This window comes from Microtus ochrogaster, unplaced genomic scaffold, assembly GCF_000317375.1.
Source record: "Microtus ochrogaster isolate Prairie Vole_2 unplaced genomic scaffold, MicOch1.0 UNK23, whole genome shotgun sequence".
NCBI classification, from domain to species: Eukaryota; Metazoa; Chordata; class Mammalia; order Rodentia; family Cricetidae; genus Microtus; species Microtus ochrogaster.
In genome coordinates this window covers 3144499-3165288 of record NW_004949121.1, presented here as the reverse complement: position 1 = coordinate 3165288, position 20790 = coordinate 3144499, and the positions used below count along the sequence as shown (strand labels likewise).

Genomic DNA, 20790 nt, shown 5'->3' with positions numbered 1-20790 from the left:
TCTCTCTCTCTCTCTCTCTCTCTCTCTCTCTCACACACACACACACACACACACACACACATACACACAAACACACACAGAGACACAAACACACACTGCACTGTAAAATAATTAAATATTTTCCATATTAGTCTCTGTAAATTTTAGGATTTAAGCAATGATAAAGCAGTAAAAGATTATTTAAATGTTTTACTTTTTAGGTTGCTAATGAAGTGGAATTGTGTTTATATTTATTGTTTATATGTTTTTTGAATTTTCTCCAATTTTCTATAATATTTTTTCTGTTGCGGTCATCTTTTTCTCCAGGACAGACGACTATTTTCAGTTTCTAAGTTGTTCGTTTTCTGTGCACTTAGAGGTATGGTTGTCTAGAATGTCCTCACCTCTGTATCTCAATGGCATCTGTGTTCCCTCTATGCATATCCGATGTCAACTGCTGTCCTGGGGGGAAGAGTGCCTAACCCACCTTGACAATATAACTTCTCCTTACTCTTTTTTTTTTAGGTCATATAATATATTCTTATCACGGTTTTGCCCTCCGCAGCTTCTCCAAGCTCCTTCCCACCTCTCAGTTCTCTGTCCACCTAATTTCATATTCTCTCTCAAAAACTAAAGACGGAAACAAATACACCCCAGCCTTCTCCAAAATGAAAATCAAAACAAACAAACCCCAAACCAGGAAGATTAAAACAGTGCCCAAATGAATACAGAAAACAAGCAAAATCACAGACTTTGTTTTGTGCTGACTGCCCGCCCCTGGGCATGAGGCCTGCCCTCAAGTGTGGCTGATGTACTCCGTGAAACTCCATTGGTGAAAACTTATTTTTCCTTTGCAAGGGGTTAGTAACTGCAAAGAACTTCTCGGGTAGGGGTGGCATCCATGTCTGGCTCGATTCTGTGCTGGTACAGTCTCTGTGAGTTCATTCTTGCATTTGGTCCTGCTGTGTGTGGAACACACTGCTTCCTAGGAGTCCTTCACCCCGTCTGGCTCTCACAGGCTTTCTGCCTCCTCTTTGGTATATATTCTTAGGCCTTAAGGGAAAGGGTTTGATAAAGACACCTTGTTTAGAACCGAGTGCTCCACAGTCCCTCATTGGTTGCGCATTGTACGGCTGTAGGTCTCTGTTAATTCTCAGCCTGTCTCTCCCATACCATTGGATATAGCAATCACTTAGGCTCGAATCCAGGTATTCCATGTGGAAAACTGGGACGACATTTTAAAGTTCTTCAACCCTCTCCCCTCTCAGTCTTCTTCTCTGCGACACTATGACCTTCTGGGCTGGAAAGACGGCTTAGCAGTAAGCAGCGTGGGCTGCTCTTCCAAAGGACCTGAGTTGGGTTCGCTTCACTCTCATTAGGATGCTCATAACTGTCTGTAACTCCAACTCTGGAGTCCAGTGCTTTATGCTGGACTCTGTGGGCATCTGTACACATGCGTGCGCGTGCGCACACACACACACACACACACACACACACACACACACACGTCGGCATTATTACAAAACAGCTCTTATGAAAAACCCCAACACATCAATTTGTCGTTCTGGGGAGGATTAAACGGAGCTATGTACATGACAAAGCACAGTGCAGGCATTAGTTAGCAATTGGGAGCTTCTGGCTAATGATTGTGACCATTAACATAATCTTCTTAGTTTACAGTCCCTCTGCTGGGTTTATTTCATGATATCCTAGGAGGAGATTTCCCTTAGGATCTCAGGGACCTGACAGTCTATGTATTTAGTGGTTCATTTATTGAAATGTCTCCAAACACAAATGTAACAAGAAAGAAGGCTCACAAATCATTTAATTGGTCATGCATTCATCTTTGCTTCGGCCGTTCTTACCCACCCAACTCCATAGAGGGCCCAGGTACACATCTTCCTCATGGTTGCCTTATGGTTTTGCTTCCTGTTACCACAGCCTGCTTAAGCAGTCAGTTAACTTCCTATATGGATTTCCCTACCCACTGCGATGGTTGTTAGTCCTGACTGCTAACTTTTCAGGATCTGGAAATACCTAGGGGGCAAGGCCTGGGCATGTCTGTGAGGGAGTTTCTTGGTAGGTTATTATTTGAGGTGGGAAGGCTTGGATTCTGGACTTCATAGAAACTAGATTAACTGACTGAGAACCAACGCCAATCATTGTTAGGAACCGCCCACATTCCAGATCCACCCCTCCCCCTTCTTCAGAGACTTAATACCAGCAGCTACATTGTCACCAGCCTCTAAATACAGCACTCATACCCTCTGAAAGCCCTGCTTTCCCCACCCCCCACACCAAGACCTGATCTCTCACTCAGTCGCCCATTCACCAAGGCACTCTTCCAGCTAACCTTAATGTTGGTGACTAGGACATCCCGGTGCGTTTGCACTCGTCCCTCAGGAGTCTAAGCTGCGCTAGGATCGTATCCCATATCTTCATTCCACCTGCAATAGACTCACCTGGGCTAATCGCTGGGCAGCCAACCTCGGCAGCTGTTTAAGTTTTCCCTTTGGTCAACGCAAATGCTTTCCTGGACCAGGGGTAGTGACCATTGATCGTCCAGTCCCCCTCTGGTATTCTCAGAAGTGGATGTGCCCCCAGCCTTGGTTTATAAATCTATGGTTGACCCTCTTCTCCAACTCCTCCTTTGCTCCTTTCCCTTGGGCGAGGCTTTGTTTCTTAGCTTGGCTTTTGCCCTTTCTTTTTATTTGAAAGTTCTGGTACCAGGTGACCGTCTCCTCAGGCTTTTAGCCCCGGGTTCTGCCCAGTGTAAGGTCAATCTATTGAACAGTTTGTGTCTTCCTCGCTCAGTCCTCCTGACTCCTGGGGATGCCTTGGACTTCGGATCTTCCTCACCCACAGAAAGTGTAGTCTCTCTACCTGGCACCAGACCCGAGGAGGTTCAAACTTATTTGTCTTTATACTGCAAGCAGTTGACGGTAACGGAAAAGGATTCTACATCCCCTATTTCTTTTTCTCTGCTCCAAGCTCTGACTGGTTTTGTCCGGTCTCTTCTACCTCGCACACTGTGAAAATGTCCTGTTGGAAGTTATGATGGATGGAATTGTGCGTTTGTTGCAGAGTGGGAGCGAAAGTTGGACCTAGAAGGAGAGCCCGGCTGCAGCGTGGACGCGCCCAGCACCCACCCGCGCTCCCCTGACATGCTGGCTCTGAACCAAGCTGCTGCCCTGACTCCCCTTAGGTATGTACGATTTTATTTGTGACTTTGATTCCAGATTCTAGAGTCTGGTTTTCAACGGCTGCCTTCTTCTAGCCCGCTGGTCCCTGCATGTGCGCACCTATGAACTTGTCTGCTGCTGTGGCCTCCTTTTCCTGTTCTCTGCCAGAAGTATCTCTCTAGTTCCCGGAGGAGCCTGCTTCTACATTTTTGGTGTTAGCACCCGGGCACATCTAGCCCTGCCACTTGGGGACCTGACAGAGTGCATCACTCCTATGAGCAAGGCAGGCAGTACCCTGGCCTGCTGTGTGGTCTCTGTGCAGGTGCATTGCACCCCCATACCCCATAACTTTAAAAAACCGAACTCTGCTTACTCCTTTTTCTTCCTCTCCTCTCTCTGCATCTCTCTGCATCTCTCTCTCCTTCTCACACATTCTCTCTTCCCCTGCACTCTCTTCCTCTCTCCCCTCTCTCCCCTCCCCCCACTACCTTTTTTTCTTCCAATAAAACTCCCCAGGTAAGCTGGCCTATGTCTCTCTTCCACCCTGGGGCTCCTCGTAACCAACTCACCCAATCTCTCACCATATCATAACACGTGGGGCTCCCACGACATGGGCAACTGTCTCTCCAAACTCTAGCTTGCTACACCCACCTATATGTGTCTCTCTACTAAAGAAGCTTTCTGGTTCCCTTTTCCCCTGTGCTCTCCTGGCTGTCTCTGGCTCCAGCCTGCATTCCCATAGTTTCACCTCTCTTGGAGTTTATAGGAACACACTCATATGATGTTCTGTTTTGGGACCCTCTTCCTTTTCCTCCACAGACCCAGATTTCATCACAACAGGTTTGCCTCAGTACAAATCAATGGCCTAAATTTGGCAAGCCTTGATTTCCAAATTCCTTCATATCCCAACAACTGCTGCTGCACAGGCAAATGATACCCGAGTATCTTATATCTAAACTTGCTCTGCTCTGCACTTGTGGGGGCCAGCCATAATAAGCTAAATATGGGCAGGTCAACCAAAGAAAGTGTTTTATTTCCAACCCTTATCACCTGCCAGAGTAGAACTCGACACTCCATAAATCTAATAAGAGGCCTGAGTCTCAGTAGTTTACCCTGAAGCAATGCCTGGTAGCAGAAAAACACAACCACTGCCTAGGAGCAGACCATTCAAAAGAAATTCCTAACATTCTAACCACTGTAGATAGGACCACCTGCCAGCACACCTCACCAGGACACCCCTAGACAAATGTCAGCCAATCAGGGGTCCTGAACCTCAGAGACTCTGACATTTACTTCTATAAAAACCCAATTCTAATTGAGCTCGGGGCTTTCCTGTTATTCCAATACATTGGACATGCGGAGAGACCAAGTTGGCAAACGATTAAAATAAAGGCTCTTTGTTTTTACATACAGGACTTGGTCTCCTTGTTGGCTTTTGCGGGGACTTCTTGGATTTGGGCATAACACACTTTCCTTACTTTCCACTCTTAAGACTCTCTTTTATCTCTACAATTTCTTTGTGCTCTGCTCTCAAAACAAAACAAAAACAAAAACAATAACAAAAAAATCTCTTAAGATTATGCTGTAAACTCTATCTCAGGATTTGTATATTTCTTGAGCATGGTTTGAAATCTTTAAAATTTGTAACAAAATTTGGCTTTAACCTTATAACAAAAGACATAATTAAAATCTATATACAGATAATCTTAATTTGCTCCAACGTATTATATGTGATTCAATTCTTGATTAGGATATATTTGTGCTTGTATATGTGTGTAACTTGGATTCAGCTCTCACTATAAAATAGATCTACTAGGAAAACAGATGTTTTTAAATAACAACCATGTGGCTCTCCTCCATCTTGGCCAATAACCTCATCAAGATGTAAGTAGCCACATGGCTGGTAGCCACTTTACTAAGATTAAAGAGTATATGCTATGTGACTTATCCACCGTCTTTAGATGGCCATGTGGCATACAGCAACAATTATAGACCTTCTCAGTCCTAAGGAGCTCTCTGTGTATTACTGTGTCTCTTTTTAGGCTAAGGAAGCAGCAACAAGTCTCCAAAGTATTTTGGATTAGTATGGACTTTTGTATGATGATAAAAATTTAGGTTATATTTGCTATAACATACTATATACGTGGTTCAATTCTGGTTTTGTATTTACTGTATATGGAAGATAAAAACTTAAGGTTATAAAAGTCTATTCAGATTAACAAAAGCTAGTTTAAGATAGCTACTTATGTCTTTGCTAACTGTTCAACACCAAGCTGCTGGAAAATTTAGATACATAACAGCATATGTTTAGTAAATAAGGTATGTTTGATCATCAAGACTTAAAAATTCCTAAGGTCTACTCAGGTTCACAATAATATTTGTCTAGCTTCTTTGTCTTTCCTTACCCTAAGCTTTAGACATTTGGATAGACTAAGCCATACTAAAAACAAAACAAAACAAAACAAAACAAAAAAAAACCCTGCAGGATTTTACAATGGTGTACTATAAAAAAAAATCAGTAAACTTGCTAGTCTCCCATAGACTGTATCTAGATTAAAAGTTTTATTTTGATATGAAAATAGCTTCAATTCAAAATTGTTATTTTTAAGGTTTTAACTTAACAGGGATAAGGCTGAAAAAATCCTAATCTTTTGAAAACTGCTAACATTTTAACTGTTAAGGACAATTAATATATGCAAGTTAATGGCCAGTTACCATATAAATGATCAAATTCTTAATGTCTTCAGACATATACTTGTAGTCATGCTAAGTGCCAATGTAACAGTTACACGGAAGGAGATTTATTTAGCCTCCTGTATGTAACTAGAAACAAAGTTTGCTAAGTTTAGGTAAACTTAATAAAGAGATGGTTCTCAAACGCTTCAGAGATCTGCTGAATATGGCATTTAGAATGTTTAATTTAAAAGAGGGAGGGGCTCTATTCACAATTAGACATGCCAGTTTATTGCAACACTCATAATCTCCTCCAAAGAAGATGATGGGACAGAGAAGAAATCCACCCAGGAGCTTGTTTTAAATGTGGCAAGGCCAGCCACTGGTGAAAAAAAAAAGTCCTTTACTTTAACCACTGCCAGGATCTTGTCCAAACTGTGGACAAGCAGGATACTGGGGAGTCAATTGCTCCACTTTGCCTAGACAAGGTAGGACAGTCGCACGAGTTCCTACTCCACAGGAAAAGTCTGAGTCTGGCGGCTGCAGAATGATGCTGCCCTGGGAACTCTGCCTGCAAGGACCATGGGGGACCTCAGTGAGATTGCCCAGGTAGCCAGTGAGCCTCTGCCAGTTTTAATCAATTCAGAAGCTGCTTGGTCTGTACTTTCTGCTTACTCAGGTGAAATTTATCCTTTTTAGACCTCTTCACATGTAAACTGTGAGCCTTAGGCCCCAATTACCTAGAGCTATTACCAGATCTAGATACAGTTTACCTTGCTACCAGACTCTAAAAAGACAGGAAGTCATAAAACAGTTTTCAATGTAATGTTTTACTCTTCTATCATTCAAAGGAACTCATTACAATGGCTCTGTCAGTAGTCAATCACCTGGGTCACATGGCGAATGATTGGATAGAAAAAAGGGTGAATTTCATGTCAGGTGTGAGGATGCAAAAGCATAAGTTGTGAGGGTTGAGAAAAATGTTTAAGTTATATAAATAAAAGTTATAAGGGTCTAAGAAGGCATCTTAAGGTGCGTAAGTGCAATTTGCAAAGATATAAGAAAGTGATTTAAGATATATGTAAAAATGAAAAATATTTCAAATTCTTTTCTCTCTCCACATTATTGTTATATTAAAACTTCAAAAGAATTTTAACATTAACCAATGGGTTTTAATAAGTTATTAGTCTAGTTCTGGCCAACACTGACTATTATTATCATAGTTACAAGCTCAAGATTTTAAATTTGGTTGTCTTCTAAGTACAGACTTAAAAGTATGTCTTATTCTTCTAAAAACATCTACCTCATCTTATGTACCCAGTGTTATGAACTGCTGTTGGCGTGTCCTGCCACTTGGGTACCCTGTTCCAATAAGCAACAAGCTCCACCCACTCCTTGCCACTGTAAAGAACAACGCCTAATGCTCTAGATAGAGGGAAGAATGTTCATGCTCTTAACTTGTGGGTTCTCAATCTTCTACTGTGACTCAGCAGCACAAATCTACTGCCTTTTCTACTATGTGGATTTCAGTACCAATTACAAACAATGGTAATGCTAACATACCTAAAATGTCTCTTTCTGTAAGCAAAAAATTCTTGTAAACTTCAGGGAGTCGGCTTGAATCTACCTTTCAAAGGTCAAATGGACACCAGATAAGTATAGTCAATTAACAACCTGTTCCCCATCTGCTGATTCTGCCTATTCCTAAGGGTGGGATTCTCTCTCTCTCTCTCTCTCTCTCTCTCTCTCTCTCTCTCTCTCTCTCTCTCTCTCTCCCCCTTGGTCTTAGGACTCCCTATCTCCAACTAGGAGACCACTGGCCTAAAAGTTTCAAAAGTACAAAATGTACAGCCTGGATAAAATTTTTCTCTTAAGCTTTTTAACTTTACCTTCTTTGTCTGGTCTATCAGTACCAACAGATTTCATATCAACTGCAGACTGCCCCAGCACCAACTCCAGGTTTTCCCCCAAAATCTATATCTTGGACAGCTTCAAAGTGGCCAATCCCAGGTGATATAGCCTCAGAGTGGTCGCCTGCACATTCCTAGCTCCAGAAGGCCCCACAGAGCCTGCTCAGCAAGAGAAACAGCCTGCTCTCCCAGGACGGAAAGCTGCGAAGTTTTCTTGGGTCTCTAAAGATATCAACATCCTCAGAGAGCAGTAAGCAGTTTAGAGAGCACCATGCCCCCAATTCCTGCCTCCCCATCTCTTATTTTCTCGCCTTTTATCATAAGCAAAAGGAAGGAATATTAGGAACTACCCAGCAACCCAGTGCCGGCTGAAGCAGGTGACACGTGCGATGTGAAAGTGTTGTGACCCACCAAGTGTCATACAGAAACTTCATTTAGAGCCACACACTTCTATTCTAAACCTTTTTGGGAACTGTAAAGTTAGCATGACTACCAATTTGGTAATTGACTTCCAAGCAAAAATGTAAGGGCAATGGAGCTTTATAAATATTTGAAAACATAACTGGATATTTAAACCACTGGTACCGGTTGACTAAGAATGGAGAATTACTTGGGATTACTGTTAAACAAAATGTGGCCTATGTAGTTCATCGTGGAGATCTAGATCTAAAAATAATCATTACTTCTTCAGAACTAAGTGAGCTCCTCTTACCAGGGAACTAACAGAAAGCACCAGGCCCCTCTTCCTCTCCTTCCTTTGGGATTTTTCTTTAAAACAACTGGGCTGTGACTAAGGTCTCTGGAGAAAAGGTTGCTTACCGCTTGAATTCAAGAGATTCTCAGGGAATTGCAAAGTAACTCCTTTTACATGGAAAAGGACTCTCAAAAGATCTTGACTCTTAAAATATGTAACAAGTCGGGGGTACTAACCCCTCGACATACTTTCTTTCCAGCCATTTAATTTCACAAACCATGAGAAAGCTGTTGATGACAAATAATTTACATAGAAATTTACTCAAAATATGTCGACATGGATACAGCAGTTTCAAAAAATTGTAACTGCAAGTAGTAAAGAATCTCCTGTCTCCTGGGAATGAAGCAACAAGATGAAAATGCTAGGGGATTATTTTAACTCCGGTGTTTTAATACACATTTTATCCCTCAAGTCAAATTCTTTCATTGTAACGACACAGTATCTCATAAAAAAAGTAACAGCTTTACACATAGAGGGGACATATCTGACCCTGAGTTTTATAAGGGATGATTGTGATTTAGGGTTTGCAATGTTGGAAATTGTTTTCTAGAGGGGGAAAAAAAAAGCAGTGAAGTTGGTTGCCTTGACAACATGGAAGGGTTTTTGTCAAGAAATCCATGGCAATGCAGGACCTCTGATATGTCAACATGGCCAACGATTTACCAAATTAGGTTAAAAGAAAACTAATTCCATGGTAAGGCAGTGTTACCTGACCTATGAAACACTAGTTCTCAGTTTTTATCCTGAGCCTTGTTAGACAAGATGGAAACTCTGGGCAGCCAAGACTGGAAGGAGAAGGGGAGTGAAATGTGTTTTACCCCAGCCTGTCCCTTCCCTGTACACTGTACATCTACAAGACACCCAGGGCCTTCCGCACTTTCTCTGAATGTTGATTGTGCTGAGAAAAAGATGTCTTGCCCTGATTCTATTGGTTTTTCAAGCAGTCGCCTTTTCAAAGCTTCTCCCCAAGGAATATCACTTATGCCTATTGCATATTTGTAAATAAGAGCATAAATGAGGATTACTGCTCCAAAGCTGGTTTTGAGTCACATAGGGAAAAGCTTGTTAAGATCCAGTCCAATTACTGTGGCCTGGCCAAGGACAGATTTATCTGGGAAGCACCAAGCCTCAGATGGAAAGCCTGTTATCGAAAAGACAGGTTTTTAAAACAGCTTGCTTCCTTCCTCAGCAAGTGTCTCTTTGTACCACTGTTCAAAGTCCACAGCTCTGATTCTCTGCTCTAATAAATCACCATAAAGCAATTTTGAATGAGATTTTCCTGTCATAAAATGATATTTCTTTAAAAAAATAAGAGTTATGTTCTTCTTTGGCTTAATATGTTGTATGGGTTTTGTTTCCAACATAGCTTCATAATGTGATTCATCTGATATAATCAGAGATGGTCCTCAGGGAAGGGGTGTCCTGTGTGACTTTGCTTTCTTAGCTTGGAGACTGCAGAAATGAGTTGGGACCAGAGGGGTACATAACAAGAGCCAAAGAACCGAATCTGTAGTAACTGAGTTGAAAACCACTTGGTCAAGCTTCCGTAAGTTCAGACAGCATCTGTCTCCAGGCAGTGACAGCTCTGAATGTGCCGGCCAAGGCAGTAAAGAAGATGTGCTGATGGCCATGAAGCCTAAGAGCAAAGAAAGATTTCATTTCAAGCATCACGTGTGTCCGTCCTTCTGGGTCATAGCTAGGGTACCCGATGGAAGAGTCTATGGTTTCCTCTCAAGGCTAAGGCTACTTGTTGACTTGCTCTTCTGATGGTGGCGCTGACAGCTCTTCAAGCCTCTGGCCACAGAAAGGGAGCCCATGGATGAGTAGGAACATCGGTGGAAGTCTTGCAGTGACAGTGAATACACAGTGGCAATTCTGACTAATGGACTCCATGCCGAGTGGAAAAGCAGGCGCATTATCGTTCAAGCTTGTCATAGGCAGCTTTGGTTCACTCCTGCTGATCAAATTTAGTGTGTGTTCATGGTAAGAACTGGGGCCTGATTTGAAGAAGTGTTGATTGTGACAATCACTTCGGGCTAAGCAGTGGTTACATCCATTGGACCAGTTGTATGTTGACTACAGAATGTCATAGTTCAATCTCCCCTTATGAAATCCCAGTTCCTTATGGACTATTCATTGCCATGAAGCAGCGCTGTTTTATTCATTGATAACCTGACTGTTAGTGTGAATGGTCCATGAGATTCAGTCACTTTCTACAAACACGGTATTTTTTTCGTAGCCAACTTCTGCAGGGCTGTCTTTCTGCATTGTCCTGTCCCTAGGTCACCGTACTCAATCAGCAAAGTTCTTACTGGAATTTTCTTCATTAAACTCTTCATTTCTTAAGACATAGAAGCAGTTGAATATTGAGGCCTTTATCACCAAAATTATCCTACAAATTTCTCTCCAGTTAGAATTTACTGCTGGAAATATAAGAATCCTCCTGTAGGTCTGTAATTATCTCTTATACCATTATCTAATCTATTTCAAGCTATTACCATCAACTCGGTCTTTCTAATGTCATTTTGTTTTTGTTTTTGAGATTATAATACATGCAACTTTCTCTCTTCCCGTTTCTACATCCAAACTCTCTCATATACTTCTCCTTGCACTTTTAAAGTTATGGCCTCTTTTTCCTTGCTATTACATGCATGCATACACATACATGTTCCTAAATGTAGCCAGCTCCATCTGTGTAGTGTTACTTGTATGCATATTTTCAGGGCTGACCGTTTGGTATTACATAACCAACTGCTGTGCTCTTTCCTGGGGAAGACTATTTTTCCTATTGTCAGCATTTTTTAGTTACCCATAGTTCTTTGTGGAAGGTTGATGTCTCTTGGGGATTTTCCTTGTCCTCTTTGGCATGTCTATATTGTCGTTCACCTTCAGTTCATGTTTAGGCAATCACATTAGTGCGACTTTATGGGTATAGCTTCTGGTATATGTCCTTATACCCAAAGATAAATATGGCTTACCACTCATCAAAGAAACCTTTCTTTGCAACAGATGGAGGTCACTATAGAAAGCCACAATCAATCAAAATGAAGAATGTGGAATCCAGTCAACTCACTTTAAAACTTCCTACCTCCATTCCCACCACAGCAGAATGCAAATTCTCTAAGGTCAGAGAAGTTGTGTCTCACTCATTCCTATAATCTCAGGGGAAGCTGTGTGGACCTTCCCACATTTCAGAACCAGATGTGCCCCCAGCCCGCCTCCAGCAAATGGTACACAGGAGATTCTCAGTAAATGCTTGCTGTTTGATGAAGTGGGATTATTGGAACTTAACTGGGCATTCCTTTCTTACTATGTTCTTTCAGACGCCTGACTGCCATCTTATATACGAATACAGCCCAGTAGATCCTCTCTAGTCTTTCAAGCCTTTTCTCAGCTTCCAAACGTAGCTATATTTGTTTAGAAAAAAAACTTTTCAGCTACAACTTTATATTGAAGTAGTCTAATACTTATAAAAACCCCATTCTAAAAATAAAATATTTGTGTTTTTCTTTTCTTTTCCTTTCTTCCTTTTCTCTTCCTTCTTTTCGTTTTTCCTTCCTCCTTTTTCTCTTCTTTCATTTATTGATTTTTTACAACTAGCTTGCTAGGACCATAAATCTCAGGCTATCTCCTCAGTGCCAAGTAAAAATGGCTTCTAACCCATCCAGACTCCTTTTTGAGGGTCAGGGACCTTTCCCAAACATGTTAGCTCCACAATAACTGTCAAGAAGCACTTGAATTGGCTTTGCCTTGGCCTATAAACATCAGCTTACAACTTAGTAGAGAAGGAATGGAGTCTCGACCCAGACCTGGTTTTCTGTAGGAAACCTTGTTCTTGTTAACTTCCCACAGACACATTCTCCCTTTTATATTTTTCCCCCCTTTCCCTTCCTTTTCCCCCCTTTCCTAACTTCAATTCTTTTAGTCCTATCTTCTTTTTCTGGGTTCTTTCTTGTTTGTTTGTTTTTGTTTTTCGAGACAGGGTTTCTCTTTAGCTTTGGAGCCTCTACTGGAACTAGCTCTTGTAGACCAGGCTGGCCTCGAACTCACAGAGTTCCACCTGCCTCTGCCTCCCGAATTCTGGGATTAAAGACATGCGCTACCACTGCTCGGCTATCTTTTTTATTTTCTCTTTTTAATGCAAGGAAGGAAGGTGCTTGTGTTTCTCATCATGGTTTACCCTGAAGAGCAATGAGAAATATTAAACATTAACTATAATCAATTAAAAGTCAGAGTTGTGAGACCTAGTTCCAATGGCTATAGCTACAAAACACTCCTAAACTCAGGGATCAGTGAACATTGTAAAAGAGGGGCTAGAAAGACTCTAAGAGCCAGAGGAGGGACCAAGGAATTTGCTTTGAGATAAATGTCTCCTAGTAAAATGGGAAGCTATACATGTAAGTTCTCACCAGGGTGACCTTGCAGAACTGAAATGAACAAAGATGATTCCAATGGACATGCCAAACTGGATTGGAAAAGTCCTTGGGGCCTCAACCCTGGAGAAAGAACTGCAGAAAGAACTACAGGCAACCGAGTAAAGCCAAGAGGTGGTCCTCCCCAGCAAAGAGCACACCAATTGGTTGTCCAGTGCCAAATGGTCAGCCCTGAAAATATTATATATATATTCACTATATATAATATTTATACATAGATTTATATGTATAATATATACATATATATGTACCATCATATGGACTCAATCTGTTGTTTCCTTATAATGTTATATACACATACATGTATAGATACATATATGTATATATATATAAATGTACATGTAACAATTAATGAAGAAGTCTATAAATTTAAGGAGAATGGGGAGGGGTATATGGGAGAGTTTAGAAGGGGAAAGGAAAGGCAAAATGTTATAATTAAAATAAAATTTCAATAATAACAAGCAAAAATATTATGCTGTTGTGCAGGCTGTTTTTATGAACAATATCAGTCCCTTTTCCTGCTTAACATTTTGTCTCATAGAATTTGATGCACTGTGAACACAACTCCATGCATACCTATCTTGTTTTTCTCAGTATTTAAAACATTCCTTTCTTTTTAGGTAGATGAATTCTTCACTTTTCATGGAATAGGTTTTAACTTGGAAGAAAGATTAATGAGATGACTTTTCTATCTCCTCTTTTAACATACTGAGAAACTGAGGCACAGCTCAGGAGGGGTTAAATATTAGCAGCAGAATAAGGAGTTCTGAGGCCTGGACATCAGCTTTATCAATTTTCTCCATGACTTGACTGGGAACTGAGCTTAGGGCCCAATTCCACATGTGCTAGGCGAGCCGTCTACCTCTGAGCTACATGTCCTGCCATGTTTTACTGTTTAATTTGACACAGCATCTCATTAAGCTGCGGAAGCAGGCTTTGCACTTTTGATATTCCTGCTTCAGCTGTTTGAGTAGCTGCTATGGCAGATCCTGCCATCAGGCCTGGCTTCAGCTGTTGTCTGAACTATTCTTTCTTAACTAGTGATATTCCTTAGTGATTTAAGGATATTTATCATTCTTCAGGTATTATAAGATGGAAGAAGCACTCGGGAGGCAGAGGCAGGCAGATCTCTGAGAGTTCGAGTCCAGCCTGGTCTACAAGAGCTAGTTCCAGTACAGGAACCAAAAAAGCTAGGGAGAAGCCCTGTGTCAAAAAAAAAATTAAGATGGAAGAGAAAATTCTACCCCCCTTTTGAGGAAGGGTCATCATAACAAAGCTCTTGGTGCTGCAGATAATCTTGTTTTGCCTGTGTTTCATTTTTCATCATAGCAAGCTCCAGGAGAATAAAACAGGAACACCTCACTTTCCTAATTCTTTTAACTAATTAATTATTAATTAATTAATTCATTAATTAATTTTTTGAAACAGGGTTTCTCTTGTGTAGTTCTGGCTATCCTGGAACTCACTTTGTAGACCAGGCTGGCTTCAAACTCACAGAGATCTGCTTGCCTCTGCCTCCTGAGTACTGGCATTAAAGGCATGCACCACTACTGCCCAGCTAATAATAGATATTCTTAAGGGTAAATATTTGTCTGGTTGTAGATTTCAGTAGAAAAGCTAATACAGAGCTAACTGACTATTCCCATGACTAGAATAATAATAGACAGTAACAGTTTCTCTGAAAAGTGACATTAGTTTTCAGTGAAAGAAACAGCTAAATTAATATATAGATATGCTTAGTAATAAAAAAGAACTGAATATTTGTTTAGTAGTCATTTATTTAGTCAGTGGTAAGTTATTCAAAAATAGTTTGTGACAACCTCTGTCAAATCCTTCTCCACTTCCTGATTCTGATCCTGAGAGTCTGGGGTGCCCAGTGGTTAAGTGATACCATCTATATTTGCATGAAGAACAAAGAAGGAAGAGATAGCCCGTTTGCTCCATGGTTATAGTTGTTCTTTTATGTTCCTTTGACTAGGATACTTTACTAGATTATGCTTTTGGCTGCCAGCTTGTTTTGGGCTCCCTTTCCCAATTCCCTCTGGAGCACTTTATAGTCTCATACCCTTTCCCATTCTTCCCCACCTAGGCAGAGAGTGTGGGGCTGCTTTATCTTTCCTGCTGCTGAGCCTTCTTGGCACAAGGTAGATTCTTAGCATATAGTATGTTGAGCAAATGCATGAGTTGGGCATCATTGAGTTCTTTCTGGAATGACTATACAGGCATGATTTACTGGTAGTGTGATTTCAAACCTGCCTAGAAGAAGGACTATATATATGCATGGGAATTTCAGAAATAAAAAAGAATTTACTAGCCTTCAGGAAATAATATTTCTGTTGTAGACAAACTGTTCTACAATATTGATTCTAGATGACTATGTAATTATTTGACGGACTAGTGTTTCATTTAAAGACATGAAGAAACAAACTCATGTGACTAGACCCAACTACTGACTAGAATGAGCTGCAAGGTACCTGTGTTTTCTATCTCATACTTTACAGAAGATGTGTAGGCAATGCCATGGATTCACACTGTAATATTATTTTAACTGAAATATCAATTGTAATTATGGAGGTATCTGTGTGTTAAGGCAATATAACCAATAAAAAAACTCAATTTAATGGAAAAGTTAATGCTTCTATCAAGTTGAAATATTAAAGAAGTATCTTTGTATTGTTTAGTAGGTTGCTTATTGTTTCCTGATTGTGACAACAGACACCAGCCAACCAACTAGCCCATTTTTGTGAATGGCACAATGGAGGGTGCTCATTGTATCCTGTCATTGACAGCCAGCCTAGCAGACACCCCATTTCTGTGAATGGCACAGTGGGGAAGAAAGAAGAATAGTGTCTGATGTAATCATTAGTAGGCAGTGAACAAGTTGTGAAAAATGCATCTGGCATTGGGACAACAGAAGCTGGAAAACAAGTGTTCTGAGCCCCTTAGGCTTCCTGTCAGGGTGTTAGAGTGGTATCTGAAACTAAGTGCAAATCAACAGGAGAATGTGTGTGCACTGTGAATTAAGGTCATTGCAAGAAAGACAGAGAAAGTTCTGTCTGTGTACTAGGACAGAGATAGATGTTCATGGCCTGTAGCTTTTTATGTGAAGAAATAGAATAACGAATTTCCAAACCCGAGCTCAGTTGACAAAAGAACAGCTTCGTCTGCTGAGTGCTTTCGTATCCTGTGATTTCAAGATTTTTGAGTAAAACTGAGAACTAAAAAGGATGAGAAAAGGAATTTTGTAAACTCCAGAATGAGGCTCTAATGTCCCTAACACAAAAACTCTTGCAGGCCATCGGGGGAGAACCCTGCAGAAGGCCACCAGAGCTAGGTCCAACCTTTGGTAAACCCGTCAGGGTAGCTCCCTTGGTTGTTATTGTTGCACTCAGTAAAGAAGTATGTTTAAGGCTGTCCCAGGAACAGAGAAATGGCGTTAGTTGCTGATAGCAAGGAGGAACACGGCAGACTGACAAGCTCAGAAAAACACATTTAAAAAGACTGAGAAAAGCCCAGTGAAGAAAAAATAAATTTTTGAATTATTGCACCCAGGGTTTGGCTGTGTATGTAGTAATGTAACCGAGCTTCTGGGACAAGGAGTCTGGGAGAAGTGTTTCTTCTAGGCTGAAGGATAAATATCCTAGAAAAAAAGTGTTTTTAGAAAGATTTCTTTTAAAACATTTCAATCAGAAATAGTTTAGGAAAAATTGAAGAAATTCTGTCACTCAGCCTTTTAAGGAAAACATCTCCCTATGTTGCTAGGGTAGCATTCATCCACTGATCCTTTGGCCTCAGGTTCTTGTGCCTCCATACTCAGAAAAACGAATGTTATGATTCTTAATGAGAACTCAAGAGCTAGGTGACCATCATGTACCATGCAGCGAGTATAAATATATTTGCATTGTGTGGCATTAAGTTTGATATGATGACTCTTTTCTTCTTATTTAAAATGGGATCCACATATTTACTCAAAACAGGCTTAATGTGGGTTGAATTAGTTAAATGAGATAAAAAGTAAGTAGATACATTCTATATTTGTCATGTGGTTCATGTGCATATATATTTCAGGGCAGAACAGAAGTCATCAGTAGTACTTGCTGTCTCTGAGAACCTGCTTTATGTCAGCACCTGGCTTCTCTTTCAGGGAGATTCAGTTTGGAATCCCAGACTTTAGCTTCAGAATGGAAGTTTAGTTTATGCTTCTTAATCAGCAGTGTGTACATTTCCAGATTTCACTAGCTCATCACTGTGCTTTATTTGTGACTTATTTTTTTCTTTCCTGGGCTCTGAGAGTTTTTTCTGGCCCTAAGTAAGCTAGTTAATGGTACTCTTATTGATTGTCATAAAAGTAGCTGAGCTACTGACTTAAAGATGATGGGGATTTGCGTTCCCTGGAATGAACCCTTCATTTTATTTTGACTTTAAAGATTTTCTTCTACAAACATTAAACTCCCTTGATGACTTTGCTAACTGTAGTTTTTGGTGTAGTAACGACAATCAATGAGGTAAGGATTTACTGGTATCTTTAGAGACTGTCAAGACCAAGCTCCATCAGCCTATGAAGACTGACATTTTCTTTGGAGAAATCATCTCGTCTAACTACAGACTTCACTTCCATTCACTGATGGTAGAGATCCAGAATCATTAGCTAAATTAATTGTTTCATGTACTTGGTATTTAGAATGCTGGAAACTGTAATGTAATTACTGAGTTGTGTGTACTTTAAATATATTCTCACCAAACGTTATGCATGGCATTCTTTATGAATACTCAAAACGGCCAAAAGAATATGCTGTTGAACTGCCATCCTATCAAAACAAACCATCTAGAACAGCTTAAAATTCTTTTTACATGTTGTTTTGAACCACCTCACAATCTAAAACAAGGCTGAAGGCAATGTCTCCTGTAGTCCTTGGCTGTGTTTCATATTTTCAGAGAGAGGAGAATGAGAATTTAAAATACTTCTTCCCATAGGTTTTGAATGTCCTGGAAGTATGAATAGGATGTACTCATGGTCATGTCTAGGAATCCTGCCTTACATAGGAACTGAATATTCACATTCTCCTTCCAGTCCAGGTGGTGCGTGTGTGTGTGTGTGGGGGGGCTTCAAGATCACATGAGGGGCGAGAAATGCCAGGAATTTAAAGCAGATTAGAGTAGCAACATTCCATTCCCATCTAATCCCATCCCTGTAGTCATAAAGAATGTGGTTCCAGTCAAGCCAGGTGCTGTGATATACAAAATTTAATATGTGAAATATTACCCAAAATAATCACATAGTTAGGTTGATAACTAGTATTCAAGTTAATGACTTATATAAAACACATCTGTGGGCTACCAAGGAGGTACATCTCTGTTAGAAGCTAACTCTCTACCTATTATGCTTATCAAATATGAAGGATATTTAAACAATGTCTTTTGTCAATACTTATGGTCAAAAGAAATGCTCCTTTTTTGTAAAGAAGTTTTGCTGTTTCACTAGTAAGTAGTTATGTTCCTGTTGAGTTGATCAACACATTCATTGTATGGATATACACAGATGTATTTTCTTATTCTGGTTACTGTTAGTCCTGAGATTGCCAGAGAAAAACTAGTTCTGCCTTTTGGGCCAAATTAAAGCAAGCTTTATTAAAATACTAAATACTGAACAAGATGGAATTTGATCAGAGCCACTCCCTGGAAATATCCCAGATCAAAGACTCCAAGACATTTGTTGTAGGGGCTTTTATGGACAAAACTCACAGGCTACCATACTTTCCCATGAGGCTTTGTTGTTGTTTTCCAACTACAAACAGGTTAGTTGTAAATTCTGATCAAGACACATTAAGAAAGGTTCTAAGTCATATTTAAAAAGTTCTTTTGTTAAGATAGGTTTTGAGTTCTTTTCCATTACCATGGTTAATATGTTATGCTCCCTCTATGTTTATATGTGTGTATGTTGGGAGGCTTAATATAAAAGAGACAACTCGAGTATGTTATTTTTCTCAATTTTTGCTCTCAAATTCAGATATTATGCTTGACTAAGTTGAAATGAAAATTTTGTGTGGGTAGAGGATGGGAAAATGGCAAGGAAGGCTGCAGACTCTGTGAAACAACTTATCATTCTCTGAGGGACAAGAAGAGAAAGTCAAAGATTCACAAGCATGTCATCCAGCTCCATCAGTACAGTTTCCGCTTAGCATATAGAGCGAGAGTGTAGAGTATCCATCATGTCCTACTTCTGCAATGATTGCTCTGGGGCCCAGAGAATCAGAGAGTCACCTTTTGGCATTTGGGTCATCCCAAGTTAAAAAAAAAAAATCATCTCCCTAAAGGTGATTTGTATATAGTTTTTAGATCTATACACCATTTTTAAATTAAAAAAATTAAAAAAAAATCAAGTTTACTGCAAAAATAGGGCATATTACTCTCCCTCCCTCTAATTTAGAGAATGGATAAAGAATTACAGTGGCTACATGGCTAGCCCCCCATTAGACGCCTAGTGGAAAATCCTTGTTTGCATTCATCTCTTCTCGTTCTGGAACTCCTCACGTTTATTTCCATGCATTGCTCTTTCTATCTGTGTTAGCTCTGCATTTAATTTAAATAGAAAATCAGTCCTGGGCCAATTCATTATTTAAATTGCAGTGCCCAAAGTCCCTTTGGATATAGAGGCATCTATATACATAGATATGTTTTATATATGTGTATGTGTGTGCATGTGCATTTGTGTGTGCGTGTGCAAGGCTGCAGTTAGGCAAAAGATGAACAAGTTAAATGGTAAATTCCAGGCCTTGAGGATGAATGAACGCAGCACCTCACCCTTACAGAGCCCTTGACAAGTGTTCTACTGGAGACTGTTAACTTTATTCTTGGCTCACAGCCTTACTACCATGTTCCATAAAAGAATTACCACAGATGAAGACTGTGAAGATAAATCTTACAGTTTAAAAATATACTTCTATTTCTCTAGCAACTTGGTGAACCATATAGAAAATAGTGGCTTTCTTTGTACCCCCTCTAGTGATTCATTTAACATCTGACCAAGTGTTAAAAGAAATTATACATAATCTAGGCCATGTCTTATAGAATAAATCATTTTCTTATTATCTAATAGTCAGCTTTTAAAAAGTCAAGTGAGTTCATGTTATTTCGTGGATTTTATCATCTAACTTTGGATACTGACCTCAAAAGATCAAAATTCTCAAGCTTCTCATCAATTACATTGAATTCTAATTGTGTTTTTCATTTATACACAGTTAAATATTTCTCTGTGAATTTATGTACCTGTACACCATTATAAGATCTAGAAGTCACACAATGTAAAACAGAATAAACTGATTTACCTGCAGACATGGCTGCATTTTGCCCATTGAGTCCACTATAGGACAAGCAGCCCCCATAAACATTAGCATGTTGGCAGAGGAAGCCAGGTTGAAAGCAAGCTGCTCTGCATGCTCCTTCTCCCCTCCCTGTTCTGCCCACGCCCACACTGTACCTTCCGAAGAGGCTTGAGCTTGGTCTCCATTATGAAGTCATACTTGCAGAGCTCACAGCATCGAGTGTCCGAGCTCTTGATCCACTGGTGGAGACAGGACTGGTGGACAAAGCGCAAGGTTCCCGTGCAGCGACAGGGTGTGATGAGCGGGCTCTCCTCATCTCCTTCGCAGTGACAGATCCTGGGGAGGGATGCAGCACAAAACATGAGTTCTCCCAGAGGACACTGCTCCCCCACGGAGCACTGCCTTGCCTGTCTCGAGTTGTATTAGAAACTGTAACTGTGTGTGGGTTTTTGATCCTACTACACGTGCTGGCTTTGGGGGGGCCTGGGCAATTTGGATGCTCAACTTACTGAACCTGGATGGAGGTGGGCGGTCCTT

General features: G+C 40.4%; 1 protein-coding gene across 4 annotated transcripts in view; it reads right to left on the bottom strand.

The window, feature by feature from the left end:
* March1 (membrane associated ring-CH-type finger 1) overlaps positions 1-20790 on the bottom strand; it is an 817915-nt gene that overhangs the window by 34863 nt on the left and 762262 nt on the right. For all 4 annotated transcript variants that reach the window (XM_026789574.1, XM_026789573.1, XM_013354007.2 and 1 more), the window contains one exon: positions 20409-20589. In XM_026789574.1, coding sequence (XP_026645375.1) covers positions 20409-20589 — 181 coding nt within the window. The remainder of the gene's footprint in view (positions 1-20408; positions 20590-20790) is intronic.